The 18,695-nt window shown below is 59.8% G+C and overlaps 3 protein-coding genes and 1 long non-coding RNA gene across 10 annotated transcripts in view; 1 reads left to right on the top strand and 3 right to left on the bottom strand.

Annotated features, from left to right (window-relative positions):
• Nucleotides 1–620: 620 nt before the first annotated feature.
• Nucleotides 621–3,381, bottom strand: BACC1 (BPTF associated chromatin complex component 1). 3 transcript variants are annotated; one of them, XM_028125085.2, is made up of 6 exons: nucleotides 3,238–3,377; nucleotides 2,952–3,046; nucleotides 2,293–2,394; nucleotides 1,436–1,626; nucleotides 1,042–1,206; nucleotides 621–888 (listed from the first exon to the last, which is right to left on the bottom strand). In XM_028125085.2, exons 1-5 carry the CDS (start codon nucleotides 3,256–3,258, stop codon nucleotides 1,079–1,081), a joined length of 537 nt encoding a protein of 178 aa, XP_027980886.1. In that variant the 5' UTR covers nucleotides 3,259–3,377; the 3' UTR covers nucleotides 621–888; nucleotides 1,042–1,078. The 3 variants fall into 3 exon arrangements, with proteins under 3 accessions (XP_027980886.1, XP_027980885.1, XP_027980887.1); XM_028125084.2 differs by having other exon boundaries at nucleotides 621–892; nucleotides 3,238–3,376; XM_028125086.2 differs by lacking the exon at nucleotides 2,293–2,394 and having other exon boundaries at nucleotides 621–892; nucleotides 3,238–3,381.
• Nucleotides 3,382–3,604: 223 nt separating this feature from the next.
• RNASEK (ribonuclease K) lies at nucleotides 3,605–5,334 on the bottom strand. The gene is made up of 3 exons (XM_028125087.2): nucleotides 5,117–5,334; nucleotides 4,350–4,426; nucleotides 3,605–3,946 (listed from the first exon to the last, which is right to left on the bottom strand). Exons 1-3 carry the CDS (start codon nucleotides 5,192–5,194, stop codon nucleotides 3,805–3,807), a joined length of 297 nt encoding a protein of 98 aa, XP_027980888.2. The 5' UTR covers nucleotides 5,195–5,334; the 3' UTR covers nucleotides 3,605–3,804.
• Nucleotides 5,335–5,614: 280 nt separating this feature from the next.
• The window catches only part of LOC114225419 (uncharacterized), an 83,203-nt gene continuing 70,122 nt past the window's right edge, over nucleotides 5,615–18,695 (top strand). For 2 of the 3 annotated variants that reach the window (XR_015769258.1, XR_015769259.1), the window contains exons 1-3: nucleotides 5,615–5,753; nucleotides 7,651–7,731; nucleotides 7,901–8,007. This is a non-coding gene — a long non-coding RNA (uncharacterized LOC114225419). Of the gene's footprint in view, nucleotides 5,754–7,650; nucleotides 7,732–7,900; nucleotides 8,111–18,695 lie in introns of all 3 variants that reach the window. The other variant, XR_003612550.2, reaches the window with a different exon arrangement.
• ALOX12 (arachidonate 12-lipoxygenase, 12S type) lies at nucleotides 6,447–18,000 on the bottom strand. Of its 3 annotated transcripts, none has more exons than XM_088028023.1 (14): nucleotides 17,703–18,000; nucleotides 17,013–17,214; nucleotides 15,807–15,888; nucleotides 15,581–15,703; nucleotides 15,363–15,466; nucleotides 14,944–15,104; nucleotides 14,114–14,177; nucleotides 13,018–13,175; nucleotides 11,276–11,362; nucleotides 10,878–11,047; nucleotides 10,267–10,388; nucleotides 7,956–8,056; nucleotides 7,664–7,717; nucleotides 6,447–7,539 (listed from the first exon to the last, which is right to left on the bottom strand). In XM_088028023.1, exons 1-14 carry the CDS (start codon nucleotides 17,835–17,837, stop codon nucleotides 7,360–7,362), a joined length of 1,743 nt encoding a protein of 580 aa, XP_087884149.1. In that variant the 5' UTR covers nucleotides 17,838–18,000; the 3' UTR covers nucleotides 6,447–7,359. The 3 variants fall into 3 exon arrangements, with proteins under 3 accessions (XP_087884149.1, XP_027980907.1, XP_027980905.1); XM_028125106.2 differs by having other exon boundaries at nucleotides 7,664–7,834; XM_028125104.2 differs by having other exon boundaries at nucleotides 7,664–7,834; nucleotides 13,018–13,227; nucleotides 14,034–14,177.

Here is an 18,695-nt window from a genome sequence, read left to right on the forward strand (position 1 = left end):
CTGGGGCCACGTCTGCCTTCTAAGCCTTCTCTAGGTCCCTGCTCTTGGTGGTGGGGGTCTTCACGGCACCATCTTGTGCCCCCTTCCTCTCAAGCCACCCCGGTCCTGCTCCCGCCCCAGCAGCACACTGTGGTTTGTACGGCTCTGTGGCCACGTCCAAACCACACTGTGGTGTTAGAGCGAGGGTGGGGGAGGCACCGCTGAGGCCTGGCCCCGGGAGGCCACCCTGGAGAAGCAACACAGAGAACATCTGGGCCTTCCTGTGAGGTGGGGGGCGGCGGGGGGGGTGGTGTCCTGGAAGCCCTGGAAACAGCCCCTCTAAAGTCCCCCAGGGCAGCCTCAGGAATACTGACTGCCAGAGGTCCTGGGAGTCAGGCTCTGCCTTCGGAGAGCAGAGTGGAGTCAGGCTCTGCCTTTGGAGAGCAGAGTGGAGTCTTTGTTGCCCACCCCCAGCCCCCCTGGCTCTAGCAGCACAGAAATATTGGCACTGGGAAGAGCCTGCCAATATTGGCCGTGCTGCTCCAGGCAGGGTGGCGAGAGCAGCGAGGGGCTGAGCCCCTGGGGCTCAGGAGGGAGGCAGCGGCCCCCCACGCTCCATCATGTGACACTGCAGGCACCAGGCGGGAGGAGAGGGCAATCTTTATTGTTTTCTGTATAAAAAAGTCCATCAGATGGAGGTCAGAGGGCTTGGGGGCAGATGCGCGTACAGGAACGGTGAGGTGTGCGGACCCAGCAGCCTCTTGACCTTCTCTTCAGCAGGCCTGCTCGGAGTCCTGGGCGATCCACAGGTCCAGGGGGAACAGTGAGAGGGGTCAGAGGCAGGAAGCTCAGCGAGAGAGCGGAGGAGGGTCAGCAGAGGTCATGAGAAGGCCAGAATCCAGGGTCAGGCTGTCTGGAACAGGAAGCAAAATGGGCCGAGATGGAGCGAGCCCCAAGTATGCTTCCAAGACAACTCTCACCTCCCCGCAAGCACCCGGCTCCTTGCTGACCCGATCCCCTGCACGGTGTACCGGGGAACCTTCCCTTCCCAAGTCTCCGTACAAGGGAGGGGGCTCCTGCGGAGACCCTCCCCACCACTTCAGCTGGTGTGGGAGTGGGAGGAGGAGTCGAAGTTCAGTTTCTTGGCCGGAGGAGTTTCTCCCAGCCCTTCGATATCCACCAGGTCACTGTTGGCGTCCGAGTCGTTCAGAGCACTGAGTGTCACATCTGGGGGGGGGGGAGGGGGCGTAAGCTAGGTTCTAGGTTCTCCGACTGCCCCCTGCCCCCGGCTTCCCAAAGCTTCCAGCTCCCCCTCCCTCTGCCACCTCAGCCCCTCTGTGGGAACCTTGACAGGGAAAGGAAGAGAGATTGGTCCTTCTTTGACCCACCCCCCGATTCTCTCCCTGGACCTCGGACAGGACCTTGGGCCCCCAGGCAGCAACTCCGCAGCCCTCACCAGCCTTCTGTTTCTTTATGGGGGGACCCCCGGCCTCAGCGACACTGGAGCTGCCTGGCGGAGGTGCAGCTGGAGGAGGGGACAGGACACCAGACGGCATCTTCTTGGGCCCTTTCTTGGGCGACTCAGCTGGAAGGGGGATGCCAGAGTCTTCGTATACTTTGCGCTTCACGGTGGCCTTTATCTGGGCCCTGAAGAGAAGAGAGAGCAGGTTAGGAAGGGAGTCATCAGAGCGCTTGAGGGAGGAAGGGAGGGGAGGGGCAGGGGCAACGGGCCACTCTGAGGGAACACTGGGGAGCCCCTTCACGAGCATCACGGTTAGGGCCCCAACCGCTGGTAGGGTTCTTGTGCGTCCCCGAAGCTTTGCACACACTCAGGGCAGATGGACCGTGAAGAGTGGACTCCCTGAACTGCGCAGTGGGGAAGGCCCACATCCTAATTCTCCTCTGGGAGAGAGATGTGTGAGTGTGGAAGGCTACCAGGTAAGCCCTGGTGATCCACAGGCGGACTGAGACTTAGGAGCAGATCCCGCTCAACTAGTTCAGAGTCACAGCATCCCCAGAAGCACCACAGTAGCATCTTGAAGGAGCTGTGTAAACCACCAGGGAACTCCCATCACCAAATTCAACTGTTGGGCATCTCAGGCAACCCGAAATAAAATTCTTGGAAGATCCTGGCTACCACAGCATTTCAGTAACTTCTGACCCACTCTCACTTGGTCTTCCAGGAGGTGCTTAACACAACTAACAGCCAGGTAGGAAAGCTTGCTGAGCTGGAAGGGAGTTCTCAGGCAGATGGCAGGTGGGTGTGGAGGAAGAGTGCCCACCCCCCTTCCTCTGCCGGCCACCCTCCCTCACACTGTCCGTTCCTTGATGACACAGCTGATGTGATTAAGATCGTCCCCAAACCGCTTCACCGCAGCCCTCAGCATCTCTATCTCCGTCTCCGTCCACTTGGCACTGTCAGAGGGGAGAGGGAGACAGGAAAGTGGGAAGAGGGGGGTGTGCGGCCAGCCCACAGGCTGTGCATATTCCACAGCCACCGGCCTCCTCCCCCCAGTCCCTGGGGCCCCTTCCGTGGGTCCCTAAATAGAGGGCTTCCTTAAAAAACAGAAGAGCAAAAAGCTCTTAGCGCCCTGTGGGAATCCTGAGGACCCCCAAACACACCTATCCCGACAGCCACGTTAGGAGAAAGCCTGTCCGCGAGCAGCGTGCAGCAGCGGCCGCAAGGAGCGCGCGGAAAGCAATCCCACCCGCGGGGCGTCTTACACACAGAACCCCGACCGCGGTGTGCAGCGCTCGGGTCATCCCGCCTATGCCCTGCGGTCGGCTCGCAGCACGGCAGAGCGGCGGCCCGGGTCCGGGTCCGGGTCGGGAGCCGCAGTCGGCGCTCCTGCGACAAGCGCTTCTTCACCGCCGCTCTGCGCGGTGCCCGGCGCGGGGCACACGACCACCTGTCCCTGCCCTGCAGCGTCCGCGGCGGTGACCGAGTCGGCGCGCCGGCCCGGCTCACGTACCCCGCGGGGGAAGAGTCGGCCACGGGATGCAGCTGCATCGTCAGCTCCCCGAGCTTCGTGAAGGCGGCGCCCGCCGCGGAGAAGATCTCTCCGACCTGGGGGCGGGGCGGCGTCACGGGGGGCCGGCGCACACCCCCGCGCCGTCCCGCCCGGAGCCCCTAGCCCCACCCCAGCCCGGCTCCCGCCCGCCCCCCGCCCCGGGCGGAAGAGCCGGCACCGCCGGCACGGGGTGGGGGGCCGCCCGCCCGTGGCCGCCAGGGAGCGCTGTCCGCGAGCGAGGCCGAACCTTTGTGGACGCTGACGTCATGGCCCTGCGCGCCTCCCCACGGAGGAGACGCTGCTGCCGCCGCCGCCGCCGCCGCCGCCGCCGCCGCCTAGCCGGGGACCACGGAGCCGGGCAACCGAGCCCCTCGGGCCCGCGCGCAGGAAGTCCCGCCCCTCCCCGCAGCCGATTGGCTCCCCGCCGGCCGCTCCCCGCCTCGCCCGCCGCGGCGGCTCCGGCGGCGCCCGCGAAGCGAGAGCCGAGAGGGGAAGACGCCGCCTCACTTCCGGCCCGGCTTCACTCCACTTCCGTCGGCGGGCCGGGAGTCGCCGCGGGGAGGCCGGTCTCCAGCCCCGGTGCCCGCCCCCGGACCCAAGCACAGACACACGGCTCGGGGGCGCAGTTTCACTTTATTGTGGAGGGACAGGGGACGGCCAGCCCCAGCCTCCCTCCGCGGGGGCCGGGCGCCGGACAAACCGGGGGTTCCGTCCCGCCGAGGGCGCCGGCATGGGGACGCGAGTGGGAGAGTGCGCGGGTCGGGACAGTCTTTAAATAGAGGAGGGGGCTGGCCAGGGGAGACGCGACGAGGCGCTAGCGCACCATGTATTCCTTGCGCTTATTGAGCCGAACTTGGCAGAAAGAGAAGCCTCCGAGGAGGAGGTAAAGGCCCGCGGCGATGAAACAGTTGTAGCTGACTCGCTCGTAAAGTTCGTATATTTTCTGAGGGTCTTTCCTGGGGGTAGGGATTAGGTAAAGAAGTGTCAGAAGCATTCACAGCGGCCAACATTTCCTGGGCACTGTGTGCCGGGCACCGTCCTAAGCGCTTTTACACGTATTACTCAAGCTTTCCTAACCTAGTGGGGTGAGTTCTAGGACCGCATCCACCGGGCGGGAGAGGGACGGCGGCACAGGGCAGTCAGGTAAAATCCCTGGGAAGCCACATCTGGACTGGTGGGTTTAGGAGGGCCGCTGAGGCCTGAGTCCCGAGCGCGCTAAGGAGGAAAGCTCCTGGCACTCAGTTCTCTAGCCTCCGGGGCCCAGGCATCCCGCCGCCTGCAATTCCCCCGCGCGACAACTGACAGCCTCAGCCGCCTCCCACCTGCCCCCAGCCCCGCCTCTCCCACCTGACTACTTACTCAAAATCTTTCTCGGTGAAAGGAACGTCCTCGATTAGCACAGCGGAATGGACATTGAAAAAGATTCCGAGCATTATCTGAAAAGAGGCAACGGACAGGTTTGCTGAACCCAGGCACCTAACCTGATCACTCCCCAAGCCCCTCCCACGCCTACTGTTGCCACAACGTCTGGGGTTGGGAGCTACCACCAGAACGAGCCGGGGTTGGGGTGGTTGCTGCTGGATTCGGACTCAGTCACCAGGATTAGGGCGTGAGCTGGTGAAAGAGACGACTTGGCTGGTGCAAGGGCACGAACAGTGAGCAAGCTAGATCATCCTCCTCTCCAGAGGCGTCATTATCACGGGACAGGGGGAGGCAGGGGTCAGGGGAAATCAGCAGTTCTGAGGATTTCTTCCTAGACTGGGGCGGGTCGTCCTGGGGAAACAAGGCCCCAGCCGCCCATTTCGGGAACAAGCGCTCGCTTTCCCCACTGCCCTCCACTCGGCACAGGCATCTCTCAAGGACCCAGCCCTTCTCCCTCTTACCCTGAGGGGTCTCCAGGTTTACCAGCCGCGGCTCCCGTTCCCAGCTCCAGCTCCCCACCTCCCCCGCCCCGCTCCAGTTCCCCATTTCTCAATCTCCGTTGTCTCGCTCTCCAGCGGCTAACCAGCCACCCCCTCCGGCCTGCCTGCTGCTAGTTTCTAAGGCCAGCAGTCTCCCAGCCTCCCAGCCCTCCAACACCGGGGCCCCTCGGGCCCTGTCCGGCCGTCGCCGGGCGGTCCCCTCACCAACATGATCACTCCCCAGGCGCTGAGGACGATGCCGCAGGCGGCCAGCTTGGGCCCACAGCACAGAAGCGACGCCATGAAGAAGGGGGTCGGGGATCGCCTAGCTGCGGGCCGACCGAGCGGGAAGGCGGCGAGAGGAAGGCCCGGATGCGCCCCGGGCGAGCGAGCTGGACTTGAGGGCTCGCGCGGCGGAGGACAGACCGACCGCCGGGAGCGCCGCCAAGGGGGCGTGGCCTCCGGCCCCAACCATAGCGCCGGGGGGGGGGGAGGCGCCGGGCGGCGGGGCGCCTCCGGGTCCTCCCGGATCTCCGGCGGGGGCAGGCGGTGGGTGAGGCCGAAGCAGCCCCTCAGGAACCCCTTAGAACCCACGTAGCTGGGGGGGCGGTATTGCAGGAGCAACCCCTCCCGTTTCTTGTCCCCCCCCCTCCAGGCTGGAATGGAAGGAGCCAGCACGTCACGTGAGCGGACCGGGCAAGTCACGTGACGAGGACCCCGCAGACCCCGGGCCTAGGGAGGGCGGAGGTCTGGCGGCCTTCTGGTTACCCTGGCGATGGGCTCTTAGGTGCGGAGGCTCGGAACTAGCCGCTGTCCCCCTCCGATACCTTAGTTTCGGGTGGTGGCCAGTGATGGGGGCCTGGTAAGTGAGACATGCAGATTTCCAGCGAGAAAGGACGCCCCTGTCTCCTGTCTCCTCATGCCTGCCTCGAAACAGAGACGTCCCGACCCCGGGAAAGGAGGAGCCCCTTCCCGGGGCCGAGCGCGCCGCCGTGGCCAGAACGCTTTAAAATTGCCACGGGCCCCTAGCACCGGGAGTGCCTCGTGAAGTAACATTTTGTTACCAAACGTAGGAGGCTGAATCGTTTTGGAGGCCGAAATCCGGGAAAAAATGCGGGCGCTAGGAAAAGTGCGGGGGGAGCCGACCCAGTGTGAACAAGTTGTGAGGGTGAGCGGTCTTGCTAAATGTGTCGGAGAGAGGAGTGAGTACACAAAGATGTCGCTTTGCCTCCCTGTTGTAAACCAGAGAAACCGGGCATAGGTCCTTTGAATAAGGGACGGTACAAGATTTTTTTTTTTTTTTAAATGTGAACAGGTCACCGTCTCCAAAGAAAAAGTTTGTGTACTTCGCCGGTGAGAGGCAGCTTTGTAATAATTATTTAGGGAAATAGGGTGTTTGCAGAACACAGTTTTGCCCTGAGCTTGTTGTGCACGTTCTGGTGAGGACCAGGATCGCAGCATAATTGAGAGGGGCCATTTGAATCCCAAGACCCCAGAACCACACAAAGAGACACTGTCAGCGATGAACATAACTTTTTGGCATTTTTTCCCCCATTTATTTTATGCATATCATTCTTAAACAGGTTGTGACAGAGAGCTTGGATCCAGGGAAACACCTGTAGACCCCAGGATACTACTACAGGGGCTGGAAAAGGGGCGTTGGGACACGAATCTGGTGTCTCGTTTGCTTGAGACTGCCTGGGGGAAGGAAGCCATCCTGGGATGGCAGGTTTCTGTTCTGCCCAGGAGCACCATTCTTATTCGACTACTTTGGGGTCGGTGTGTGAATAAGGGGAATGGGGTGGTGGGAACGTTGCCAAAGCCCAAGAGTCAGGAAGTTTCAGTTTGGCCACCGGTGCAGGAAATCTAGCTCCTGGGAAAGGAGAATTAGTTGAGGTAGTTGATTTATGCAATTAATCTTCCCCGTCCCACCTCAGAGCATTCTCTGGATGTTTGTCCAGTAGGGTCAGTGCGTCAGGCTAGTGTGGAGTAGCCTGGTGCGAATACTGCTCCTGATGGTCAGATCCAGCGCACAGCCTATGCCTGTCCCTCTAGCAAAGCACAGATTCTCTTTGCATTTTTACACCGTTGACCAACCCAAAAGGAGAGTATTTTGTGACACGTGCAGTTCCTAATTCACCGCTCATAAGTAAAGTTTTACGGGAACATGGTCGCACTCCTTCACTTATATATCGTCTGTGGCTGCTCTTGTTCTCTCTCGGGGAAGTTAAAGTAGTTGTGACAGAGACTGTGCAGCCTACAAAGCCTAAAATATTTATTATCTGGCCCTTTACAGGAAAGGTTTGCTGCCCACCCCCCCTGAGCGAGTGGGGTACTGATGTAGGGGGATTTGGTTGGGGGAGAAAATAGAGCTTTAGCAGCAGAGTCTTTGGAAACCATGACATTCAAGATGGAAATGTTAGTACTGGAGCTGATCAACAGTCTTGCAGGTGGGGGTGCCACGGGCCTCAGATGGTGACACTGTTCTCTATGCGGCTGGGCTTCAGGTAGTCATAGGGCAGGTCGAGTTGCTCATTCCGGGCTGTAATCTCTCTTTCTAGGTCTTCCAAATCCGTTTGGAATTGGTTTAATACAGCCTTCGCCTTGGGGCTTGAGAAATATTTTTCTTTGTGATGCCCCAGAGGCACCTAGGAAAGGACAAAGGATCCATCAGTTTCTAGGCCAGAGGCAGAAGCCTGGAGCGCCCAGCCCCTCACTCCGATGTTGCCCTTCCAACTGTAATTTTTCCCTTTTCCCAGAGTCCCCTCTTACCATGTCTGGCTGGCGGCGCCCCAGATGCCATGTGATGGTCATTTGAAGACAGGCCTGTCGGACATCAGGTAGTGAGCCCATCACCGTGGTCATTGTTACATCTTCCTTGGTGGTGGGTGGGGGCATCCGCATTGTGCATGGGGCATTAGGGACCCAGGCATACCAGTCCAGCTGGGGGAAGAAACTGCAACCCTAGGATCCTGATACTTATGCTTTGAACCCCTGTCTTTCCCTTAGGAATCCCAAGGTCCATACACTTGCCTTCAGGGACCTGGGCTTTCGGCTGTCATACCTGGCCCTGGTTGATGGCCCCGTGCTGAGCAGTGCATGTGAAGACACACATGGTAAGGAAATGGCAGAGTTGCTTCTGGGACTGGAAGGAGACAGGGAAACCTGGCAGAGAGGAACAGGATTTAGGGGCTCCAGCATGAGAGGAGAGAGATGAAGGTGAGTGCCTTGGATGTCTGTACCAGTCGGGTTCACACTGCACGGGTCCGTTTAGGTGTGGATTTTTTATGGTGTGGTACATAAATGTATTTTCTTTTCCTTACAATTTCCTTCGTATTTTATCTAGTTCATTTTACTGTTAGAATATAGTTTATAAGGCACATGGGAGCTAGGGGTGAATTGACTAAGTTATTGGGAAGGCTTTTGGTCAACAGTAGGCCCTTAGTAAAGTTTTTGGGGAGTCAAAAGCTATAAGCAGATTTTTGACTGCTCGGGGTGTGTGGGGAAGGGTTGGTGCCCCTAAACACCTCCTCCCCCTACCCCCGCACTGTTTGAGGATCAACTGTGTTTTGGCATTGATGGGTGTCTGTTCATTTGTTTATTTATTCAAATATATTTGCATTAGACCTGGGTTCCAATTCAGGTTCAAGCAATATAATCTGGGTGTCTTAGGCTGATTACTTAACCTCTCTGAACTTCCATTTCCTCGCCTGTAAAATGTGGGTGATTCCTACCTTATAAATGAGATAATGTATTGAAATCACCTAGTCCATAACAAATGCTTGGTAAATAATAATTACTGTCATTATGGAAGGGTTGGGGGCTGAAAAGGTCTGAGTGATTGAATATCTTCTGTCTCAAACAGTGGTTAAGAATTTAGAGACGTTTCCTCCTATTCCTGAACAGGGAATTTGTAAGTGCCTGAGTTATATACAGTGAGGAACGGGAGAGATCGAGTATTTATAGTGTCACAACCAAGAGAGGCTTTCCACAAAGGTTGTTTCGGGCCACTGATTCTACAGTGGAGGTGGTGCCTCAGAGCCACTGATCCTATCAGTTAAGAGGAACAAATATAATCACTGCCTTTCTATGGATTAAAAAAAAAAAAAAAAATCAAAGCCCAGAGAGATAAAACCGCTTGTCAGGATTGCAGAGTCAGGAAAAGGCAGAGGCTGACCTTGAACTCGGGTTCCTGACTGCCCCTCGCAAGCTATTTTTAATTTTAGCACATTTCCTCTAAAAAGGCTGTTGGGAAAATTAGGCAAAGTGCGCGATGAGAACTGAGGCGGGTGGAGGAAGAGAGGATGAGAGGCAGTTGGTAGAGATTAAAGCTGACATGTGAATGTTTATTTTTGTTTTCCAAATGTAGAGAGTGGCTGGGGAGAAGAGGAGCAGGGAGGGAGAGGAAGAAGGGTGTTCTGGGGGCCTGGGGGACCTGAAGGACAGTTCTGAGGTCTCCAAGACAAAGTTCGGGCCCGGAAGGGTGAGTGCAGGTGTTGGTTTATTGCTGGCCGCGTCCCTGGGGCCTGGCCGTTGGTGGCTCCCCCCAGTAAACGTCTGGAGTTGCCCCGCGGAGGCAGAGGTGCTGCGTGAAGTGTGAGGGGCAGTACCCCTAGAAGGAGGTAAAGCCATCCCTGCTGGCCCATGTGTGCTGGAGAGGGGAGGACAGACCTAGCAAGGGCTCGAGAAAGGCTGTTCCTTTCAGCCTTAGGTTAAAATGCAGGCGGGGGTGCTCCAGGTGGTGGCTAGAGCCTAGCCGAGTGGAGGGGAGGCTGGACTGGCCCCAGAAATGTGGCCCCAAGGGGCCGTGCACGGGCTTCCAGTTGGTACCAGAGCACGGACAGTACTGAGTTTGCACGGGACGTGACTGGGCAGTGTGGGACATGTGCAGTGAGCCCAGAACAGTGTGTGTGCGCTGGACAGTAGTGGGCAGGAGGGGCAGGGAGGGAAAGCAGTGTGGGACATGATGGGCTTTGCAGGAAGCTCTTCCCATGTATCTCTATCCTCACGCGAGAAAACAGACAACCATGAGGAGAAGAGGAGCCCCAGCAGGGCCTGGGCAGATCCCTCCCTGGCTGTGGTTCTGGTCTTGTTGGGCTCCATGCTGTGGCAGATGAGGGCCATGTGTGCCTGGGGCTCGGGGATGACAGTGGAGGATGATGGCCAGGGTCTCTGAGGAGGGCAACCCCCCCCCCCCCCCGGTATCTGGAATTGCCTTGAGTCTTAGGAGGTGGGAATGGGATTCAGATGCTTCCTGTGTGGCTGAAAAGGGGGGTGTGATGAGGGGTTGGGGTCCTAAACCTAGAGGGGCAGGACCGAGAAGGGGCTCTGGGCAGAGTGTCCCAGGGGCTCCCGTCCCCGGGGAGGGATCCTACCTCGGTCCTGGGCCTGGCACAGCCCCACCTCAGTGATCTCCCGACACCAGGCCTGCAGCTCCGGGTCCCCTCTCACGATGTCATCCCTGTGGTAGAAGAGGTGGACGATGCCCTCCACGTACCTGCCCAGAGGGGAAGGGGGTGAGTTTCCTGAGAGAAGAACCTCTGCTCCTCTCCTGCGTCCTCTGCCCGGCTGACTCCCACTGTGTCTGGGGACAGATCTTACGAGACTGGTCTCTGGGGACATTCCCTAGCTCTTTCTAAACACTAGCTTAGAAAGGAAGGAAACCGTTTAAGAATTCGTTTTGAGGAATTCCGGACCCATGGCTGAAAGGCATTCTTCCTGACAAGCTCCCTGACCCCCCCCAGAGCCCGTGGTCTGCCCACCCACAGCTTTACCTACCCACACTTCCGGTTTCAGTCTGCCCATCTTCAGACCCTTCCCCAGTGCTTCCTGACTCTCCCTTGTCGCCCCAGGGTTGAGCTCCTGCTCCTCCCGTCGGGCCCTTCTTGGTTCCGTGTGGGGTTTGGCCCCATGCTGACCTCAGGCTGGAGCCCCGATCTCCCCTGCCCCGGCGAGGCTCCCTTCGTCAGCTGTCACCCTCACCCACCGGGCAGTGATCCCCCAGAGCCGTAAAGCATCATGGGCGTAGAGGGCACTTGGGATTCCCAGCAGGCCCCGGTCAGCCAGGTTGTCGGGAGGACAGAGGGAGTGGTAGGTCAGCTGAGCCATGGCCCGACGCAGCAACTGCACGTGGCCCCCTCCGCCGGTGCTCACCGCCTGCCACGACAGAGACGAGAGGCCGTGCGGGACAGGACGGAGCGGAGCGGAAGGGGCTCAGAGGGCGGGGTTGCATATTTCCAGACATGGGTGGGAAGGGCCAGGCTCATGGGCTTAAGGGCCAGGACGTTCCCCCAGGTCGCTCTGGGATCCTGAAAGTGGCAGGAGGTCACCAGAGAGCTGGGTGATGAGCAGTCCCGCCCCCCAGCGCCCTTATTACCACCTCACCTTATCAAATATTCCTCCTTCTGAGATGAGCTGGGATCTGGCCCGGGTGTTGATTTCCATGGTGTAGCGGATGTGCGGGATCAGGAGCTGGGGTGGAGGAGGTTGGAGGGGGTAGTTATGGAGGGCACGCTGGGTCCTTTGTTGTGGAACCCCCCGCTGGGCGGTTAGGTCCCTCTATTTAGCTGCTGTCACGCTGTCATGCTTTGTTGTTCTAATCTTTCACGACCCCACCGTGGAGCTCTCGTTGTCCCCATTTAGAGATGAGGGCACTGGGCGTGCATCTGGGAGGAGGTCAGGATTCCGGATTCGCTCCCCAGCATCCGAATCCAGAGCCTGCCTGCACTCGGAGCCTTTGTGACACGAGCAGCCTTCGACCTCCGTAGGACTGCTAACAGCCCAGCCGTCCGCCATGGGACCAAGTCGACAGACAGAGGTGGGGACAGGGCTGACCTGATGACGGGGGATCGTGAGCACGAATAGAAGCCCAACCTATTCCCAAAGAGCAAAAGATGGTGACGCAGGAGCACCCCGAGAGCCACAGAATCCACGATTCTGTGGCACACACTGGTCTCCATCTGGTCTGTGTTGTCCTCGACTCAGAGAAGCCACAGATCCTAGTGGCCAGGCTGGGGCGGGGGGCAGTGTCGGGAAGCCTCCAGCTGAAACCCCCCAGCAGAAACTCACGTGCATATGTTGCCGACATTTCACCTCCTTGCACCTGAGACGGAAGCCCTTGTCTTTGCTTCCGGACTGGCTCTCCTCCCGAGTGTGCTGTTTCTGACAGTTACCCCGGGTTTGTCCCTTCTCTGCCTCGGCCCTCTACCTGAAGTGTCGTCAAGACGTTGAGAACATTTGCACGCCAACTACAAGTCTTATTTTGCTGCCTTCTGCCTAGCAATGGATACTCAACTCACTCTTTTATCAAATTTCAGCATTTCTAGGTCATTACGACACCCCCACCCCGTGGACCTCTGGCCTTTCTCCGGTCTGATACTGGGCATGCGCCTGCCTTCCTCCCGGTCTGATACTGGGCATGCGCCTGCCTTCCTCCCGGTCTGATACTGGGCATGCGCCTGCCTTCCTCCGGTCTGATACTGGGCATGCGCCTGCCTTCCTCCGGTCTGATACTGAGCATGCTGCAGCCGCTGTCCTCCCCCCCCCCCCCCCGCCCAAGTCTTTGATTTCTTTTTCCTTTTCATCCAAATCGCCACCTTGCCAATGCATGTCTTTCTCCACCTGTCTCCCAGACAGGTCTAAGTAGCCTGCTGGGTCGTTCCCCTTGCCTTTTGATCTGTTCCTACTTGGCAAACTCCTCGGTTGGGGTAGAACATTCTCCATCAGTTCTATGGCGTTTGTATTGTGATCTCTAGCTCCAGATACTGGTCTCTGGATGCTTCTCAGGAGTATCACTTGCCCTCCTGGCTACGTAGAGAAGCTCCTAAGGCAGGAACAAGGCTGTTGTTTCACTAACAACATTCCCACTGGACTCCACGCCGTTTGCCAGGTCGGCAGCTCTCTGAGGATTTCAGAGGGCTCCTTCAGGAAGATGTCCTGAAGGAACGCTAAATGACTCAACTGAATGAAGATGCGAGTTTCGGGGGTAGAGAGTCTTCCTTCTCGACTCCCCCTCTTGCTTTCACAAACTGATAGAAACACTTTTTGCTGTTGCCATATTGTTTGCTCTTGGGCTCTTTTCTCTCTCCCTGGGGTCTGAATGGGGACACAGAGGGTAGAGCATGTACCTTGAAGACAGGGTGCAGCCCCGGGAGGCGCCTCATGGTGGCCACAGCAATGACCTCGGCCACCAGGTGAGTGTTCAGCAGATGATACTGGAGCTGGTGCAGTTGGAAGTCGGCATTTCGGACCCAGGCCTTTGCCAGGAGCCAGGCGAGTGGGGGATCTGAGGGCAGGAACAGCGGGGGGGTGGGGGTGCTGGGGCTGGGAGGCTGGATCTGCAAACATGAAATCAAGCCATTACTGAACTTCTGCTCTATGTGTGACCTTCTGCTTAGCACTCGGGGGGCGCAGGGGGCAGCGGATGGGTGAGGAAGATTGTTGCTCCCCGGGAGGTTACAGTCCAGGAGGAGAACTGAGGCCTTCTTCCACCCTGCCTCTCGCCAGCGCCCTGGTGGAGGGGCCGAAGGCGCGAGAGTCAAAGCAGGGACTCCAGGGAGGAGGTGCTTGCAGGTGGCTGGGAGAAACACGACGGGGCCCAAGCAAGGGTGGGCAGTGGGCGAGGGAAGCTGGATGGTGAGGCAGGGGACAGTACTTGTAACCGCTGAGAGCCGTGGGCGAAAAGGTATTCATCAGATGGTGCGTGTTTGGAGTCTGAGGCTCCAGGGGGGTTAGAGTGTTTCTCCAAATGTGTTCCCAAGCCAGCAGCAGCATCGCTTTGGGGCTTGCTAGAAATGCACACGCTCAGTCCCCACCCCAGACCTACTGAATCAGAAAGTCTGGCGGTGGGACCCAGCCACATATGCTAACGAGCCCTTCGGTGATTGCGAAGCCCTCTAAAGTTTGAGAACCAGCGGGTACAGGGTGAGACTCCAAAAGGCCATTATGACTCTTGAGCAGAACAAGAACTTCCAGTTGGGTGAGTCAGGGGAAAGCAGACTGCAAGCAAACAGAGTGACAGGAGACAGGTCTCACTGTATGATGATGGAGTTTGGGAGCCAAGAAGCTGGGGGCTGGATCCCTGGGAGCAGAGGTTGGGGCGAACAGAGCGGTGTGGGGCGGGGGGGTGCCCAGGGCGCCTCACCTGGATGACCACGGGCAGCAGCTTCCCATTGGGTGCCATCCTCAGCAGGACGAGGGGGGCGGCCAGGTACTGCTTCTCACCTCGGATCACGTTGGCGGGAATTCCATCCAGCAGGATGAAGTCGGCCTCAAACAGGGAACCGTTCTGGGGAGAGGAGAGATGCGCCCATGGTTAGAGTTGAAAGCATGCCTCCAGGGCCAGGGCAGAGGGGACACGTTTGTCCTCATCCCGTGTGTCGGTACCAGTGTCCTCTTGGCGGGACTGGAGCATTTGGTCCAGTGCCTCTGATTCTACAGATGTGAGCAAACCGCCCAGCGTGTGCAGGAGCCGGTCTGGGTTCAGAACCGGGCCTGTGTAGAGTCCCGCCTGTGGTGTAGGTCCCGGAAGCTGTCCTTGCCATCATCCCTCCGTGGTCTGCTCCCTGTGTCCGCCCCCCCCCCCCCCCGCCCCAGCAAACTGAACTCTTTCACTGCCTGTCCAAACCTCTCCTGTCCTGCCGAGTAACCCCCACAGGGCCCCTCACTGCCGCTACCACCAAGTCCAGCACACACCTGCGTATGCTCACACCTGGCTTCTCTCTCCCGAACCTAGGAGACCTCCCCGCTCTCCACCCCCAACGGTGCCTCCTTCACCTTTCGCCCTGCCCAGGATGCTGGAGTATGACAGCAGTCAGCAAATGTCTGTCCCTGCTGATGTCGCCAGCCCCACCTGGGCGCTGGGAACTCCTCCCGTTGCCCTCCATCCTGGGAGCTCCTCATAGTTTCCCCTACGCGCTTTGTCATCCGTAGGTTTTTCCAGCATGGGATTCTGCAGCCAGGCATGGTGGGTGGCCACAGCCTCCCTTCCCCTGACTCATCTTTGGTCCCTCCCCACACAGCCAAGGGGAACCACGCAGGGTGGGAGGAAGTACCTGGAGCTCTCTATCCAGCTGGGCCCCCAGTGCCTCCAGCCCGGGGGGCAGCACGAGCCGGGAGGGCAGAGAGGTGGAGCGTCTCAACAGCATGGGGTTGGCGCCGTTGAGGAACTGGTGGCCAAAAAGCTCATCGTCCCGCCAGCGCTGGTGGACCTTCTCTGTGGGGTCAGGTGGGACGTAGGAGTGGGCATTTACCACCACCCGGAGGTCCCTCTCCTCCAGGCCCTCCCCCAGCGGTTCTGGCACACAAGCGCCCTGTCTCCAGACCCTGGCTTTTCATTCTGGAGGCCGCTGTGAGATGATCAGGCCTCCTAAGGCCTCAGCTGGGAAGGAGTCGTGAGGGACTCTGGGGTGTGAAGGTCGGGTTGTCAAGGGGGGCCCTCAGGAATATATAGGGACCTGGGGGAACCACTGACCAGCCAGGGCGCTCTTCTGGCCCCAGAAGATCTGATCAAAATCCTCCAGGCGGTCCCAGGAGCTCAGGAGGGTGTAAACACGTTTGAGGACCATCTCTAGCGCCCTAGGACAAGTGTGGAGGCGTGAGCCAGTCGCCGACCCCTCCGCGCCTCACTCGTCGCCACTGTTCTTGGACCTCCCGGCCCTCATGCACTCTGAGCCCCAGGCTTTTCCTCACCCCGCCTTCAGTGCCCACTCGAAGTCCAGCCTCTTGTCCTCGTGGAATCTCATGTTTGGAGGCAGATCGTCCTGACACCCGGCAGCTATGGTCAGGGGTAACCCCTCCTTCCAGGTGTCCCAGCTAGGAGATGGGGACCAGGCTTCAGGGAGGGTGTGGAGGTCAGCGAGGGGGCTGGGGCCAGGGAAGGGGGGGACTCCTGGGGGGCTTGCGGGCCAGTGCTCACCAGTACAGCTTTTGTCTTTCCTTCAGTTCTCTCTCTCGATGCTTCTGGAACACGTCCAGGGCATTGTCTCCTGCCAGGCGTGCTTGGGGGGACATTGAGATGCTTGGCCGCACAGTTCTGTGTGGTCCGGTGCTCCCCCGCATGTCCTCTTCTCCCGCTCGGAGCCTGAGTGCTCCACCCTGCTCTGTTGCTCTCTCGCTGCGCCTCCCTCCGTCGATCGCCCAGACACATGCATCCCCCCTTTGCCAACTTGGCATTCCCGGTTTCACTCATCTCAGCTCTCATCCCTTGCCTTGAGACAAAAACCCCGTGTGTCACCCTTTCTTGTTCCCTAATTGTCTTTCCCTACCTGATCCGATTCCATCAATAGCTGTGGTTGGATTGATCACCTTCATTAAGCCGATAAACTCTTAGTCACCCATGTGACCACACCTATTTCTACCACATGTTGCTTCGCTTAAGTTCACGTCTTGAACCTCACCTGTTACACCTTCCACTGTTCTCAGGAGCTGCTGAGGAGCAGCGGTGTTTGCCGTCCTTCCCTGAGCTCACCTCCCTTAGACTTCCCATCATCGTCCAGCCTCGTTGATGTGTCCCTGCTCTCCTCTGTGCCCATACTTGCCTGTGGCAAAGTCCTGTCTTCCACATTTCCATCCTTACTGTCCTTGCCCTCGTTTGTCTCTGGATTCATCTGTTTCCCACGGTAACAAATCCTGTATTGTCTGCCCTCCTCCGTCCCCGCACCCGCTGTCGGGGTGCTCCGTGGCCCTCACAGTCGGCTTTCCTGCTTTCCCAACCAGACCGGCTCTCGGGCTCAGGGCTCATACCGTTTATCGTCCTCTGCTGCCACCTGCTCCGGGGTCCCCATGTCCTGCTGCCCGTGCTGCCCTTAGAGTCCCTGCCCTCACTTGTGCGGCCACACACAGATCTCCCTTCCAGTCTCTTTGGTCTCCCATTTCCCATCATGGCTGTGACCCCCTTGCCCGTCCCCTCCTTGAAAGAGGGCGGCTGCAGATCCCGTGCTTCCCTTCCAGGCTCCCTGGAGCCCTTTGTCCCGGGCGTAACTTCGCGGCTGTAGAACGTTGCCCTGATCCCTGTCTTGTCCTCTGCCCAACACCCACTTTCCCCAGCTCGGGCCCCCACTCCACACGCGGTTGCCCGGTCGCCGCCCACGCGTCCCCCGCCCGCCACCTCCCCAGCCCTCACCGGTGCCCTCGGGCAGGCTCAGCACGCCCTGGCCCTGTACCCAGCGGTAGCAGGGGAAGGCGGCCTCCTCGCAGGCACCCGGGCCCCGCACCGTGATGAGGTCGCAGAACCACGCGTCGTCCACCAGGGAGTGGTGTTTGCGCAGCTTCACGAACTGCAGGGGCCCCAAGTCCTTGGGAACGTCGCGATCAAACTCCTCCTCCTGTGGGGACCACAACCCGCGACACTTAGCAGCAGGGACCCAGGAGAGGCCGTTTTAGTTCGAGTCGGGGGCGCCTTTGCGGAGCCTCCGCTGCCCAAGGCCTCCAGAGACACCTGTTCCTTGCTCTGGACACCTGAGCCGCGGGGCCTGGGGAGGACGAGGGAGCGCGGGGCACGACGTCACCGACCTCGGTCCGTCCCTGAGCTGTCCCTGCGCCCGCAGCCTCTCAGCAGCCCCTGGCCGGACCGCTGACCCCGCACTGACACTGGCCCTGGGGTCACTTAGGGAAGCGGTGGAGGTTGCGAGGACCAGGTCGGAAGGGAGGAGGGGCTGGGGCCCAGCCCGGGCCCTGGCTCCGGATCCTCTCCCCGCCCCCGCAAATCTCCGGCGGCGCGGTCGCGCTGTGTCCCTCGTACCCCGGCCGCCCGCGACCCCGCCGCGAGCCCAGGCCGGACCGAGGTCGGGGGTCCCCGATCCGGGCCTCTGACCTGGCCCCGCGCCGGCCGCAGCTGCAGCTGCAGCTCCGCCTCCCCGCAAGCCCCGACCAGCCACAGCTGCACGCGGTTGTGTGACCCCGAGAAGAGCCAGGCCCCGGTGGCCACACGGATGCGGTAGCGGCCCATGGCTCCCCGGCAGCTCGGGCGCGGGAACCGGGTCCTGCGTGCTGGTGGGGATCGCCCGGGGCCGCCGGCAGCTGTCGAGGCGCCTTCGGGTAGTTGCGGGCCTTTAAAGATGGTCTGCGTCCCCGCCCTCTTCAAGACTCTCGGGCGCTCCCCAGTCCCCGCCCCAGACTAGCCCGAACCTGCGGTGGTGGGGCAGGCTGTGGGGCAGGGCCTTGCCCCGGGTGGGGCGGAGCTGCGGGAAGATAAAGGGGTCCGTGCCTGGGCGGGGCCGAGAGGATGGAGGCACCCGGGCTTCTCTGGACGCCGCCCGCCTGGGCTTTGGGGGGCGGGGGTCGTGGGCCCCGGTGCGGCGGGGTTGGAGGGAGCAAGGGTGAGGATCCAGGCCTTTGGGAAAGCAGGAGGAAGAGAGGGTGAGTGGGTCTTCCAAAGGAGGAGGAAGTCGCCCCTTCTCTGGGCCCGCACCTGGCAAGGCTGGCCTGGGAGGCAGTGCTGGGCTCCCGTAGACCCACCTGCATTCCCCGCCCCGCGCCCCGTAGGCTTCTGGTTCCTGATTTCTACGGCACTGGAGCCCAGTCCTGCAGGAAATGACCAGGGGTTCCATAGAGCCTGGAAAAGTAGCAGCTGAAAGGGCTGCTCCACTCTGTCTGCAGCCCAATTTCACACATCCTGGCTTTGGGACCCTAGATACACCGGAAACAGAGAGGCCTAACAGGCAGGGCAGCGAAAGCTCCTTTTGTCTGACGTTCAGTGGGTGCAGAAAATGTTAGGGGCTCAGGTGTTAGGGCGCCGTATGGAATCAGGTAGGAACCCAGCACACAAGGGTGCTTCCCCCGACCTTTGTCCTTGCCGGGTGAGCGC

Source organism: Eumetopias jubatus, unplaced genomic scaffold (genome assembly GCF_037043125.1).
Source record: "Eumetopias jubatus isolate StellerSeaLion01/CBP00866 unplaced genomic scaffold, mEumJub1_p1.0 scaffold_10, whole genome shotgun sequence".
In the NCBI taxonomy this organism is placed as follows: Eukaryota; Metazoa; Chordata; class Mammalia; order Carnivora; family Otariidae; genus Eumetopias; species Eumetopias jubatus.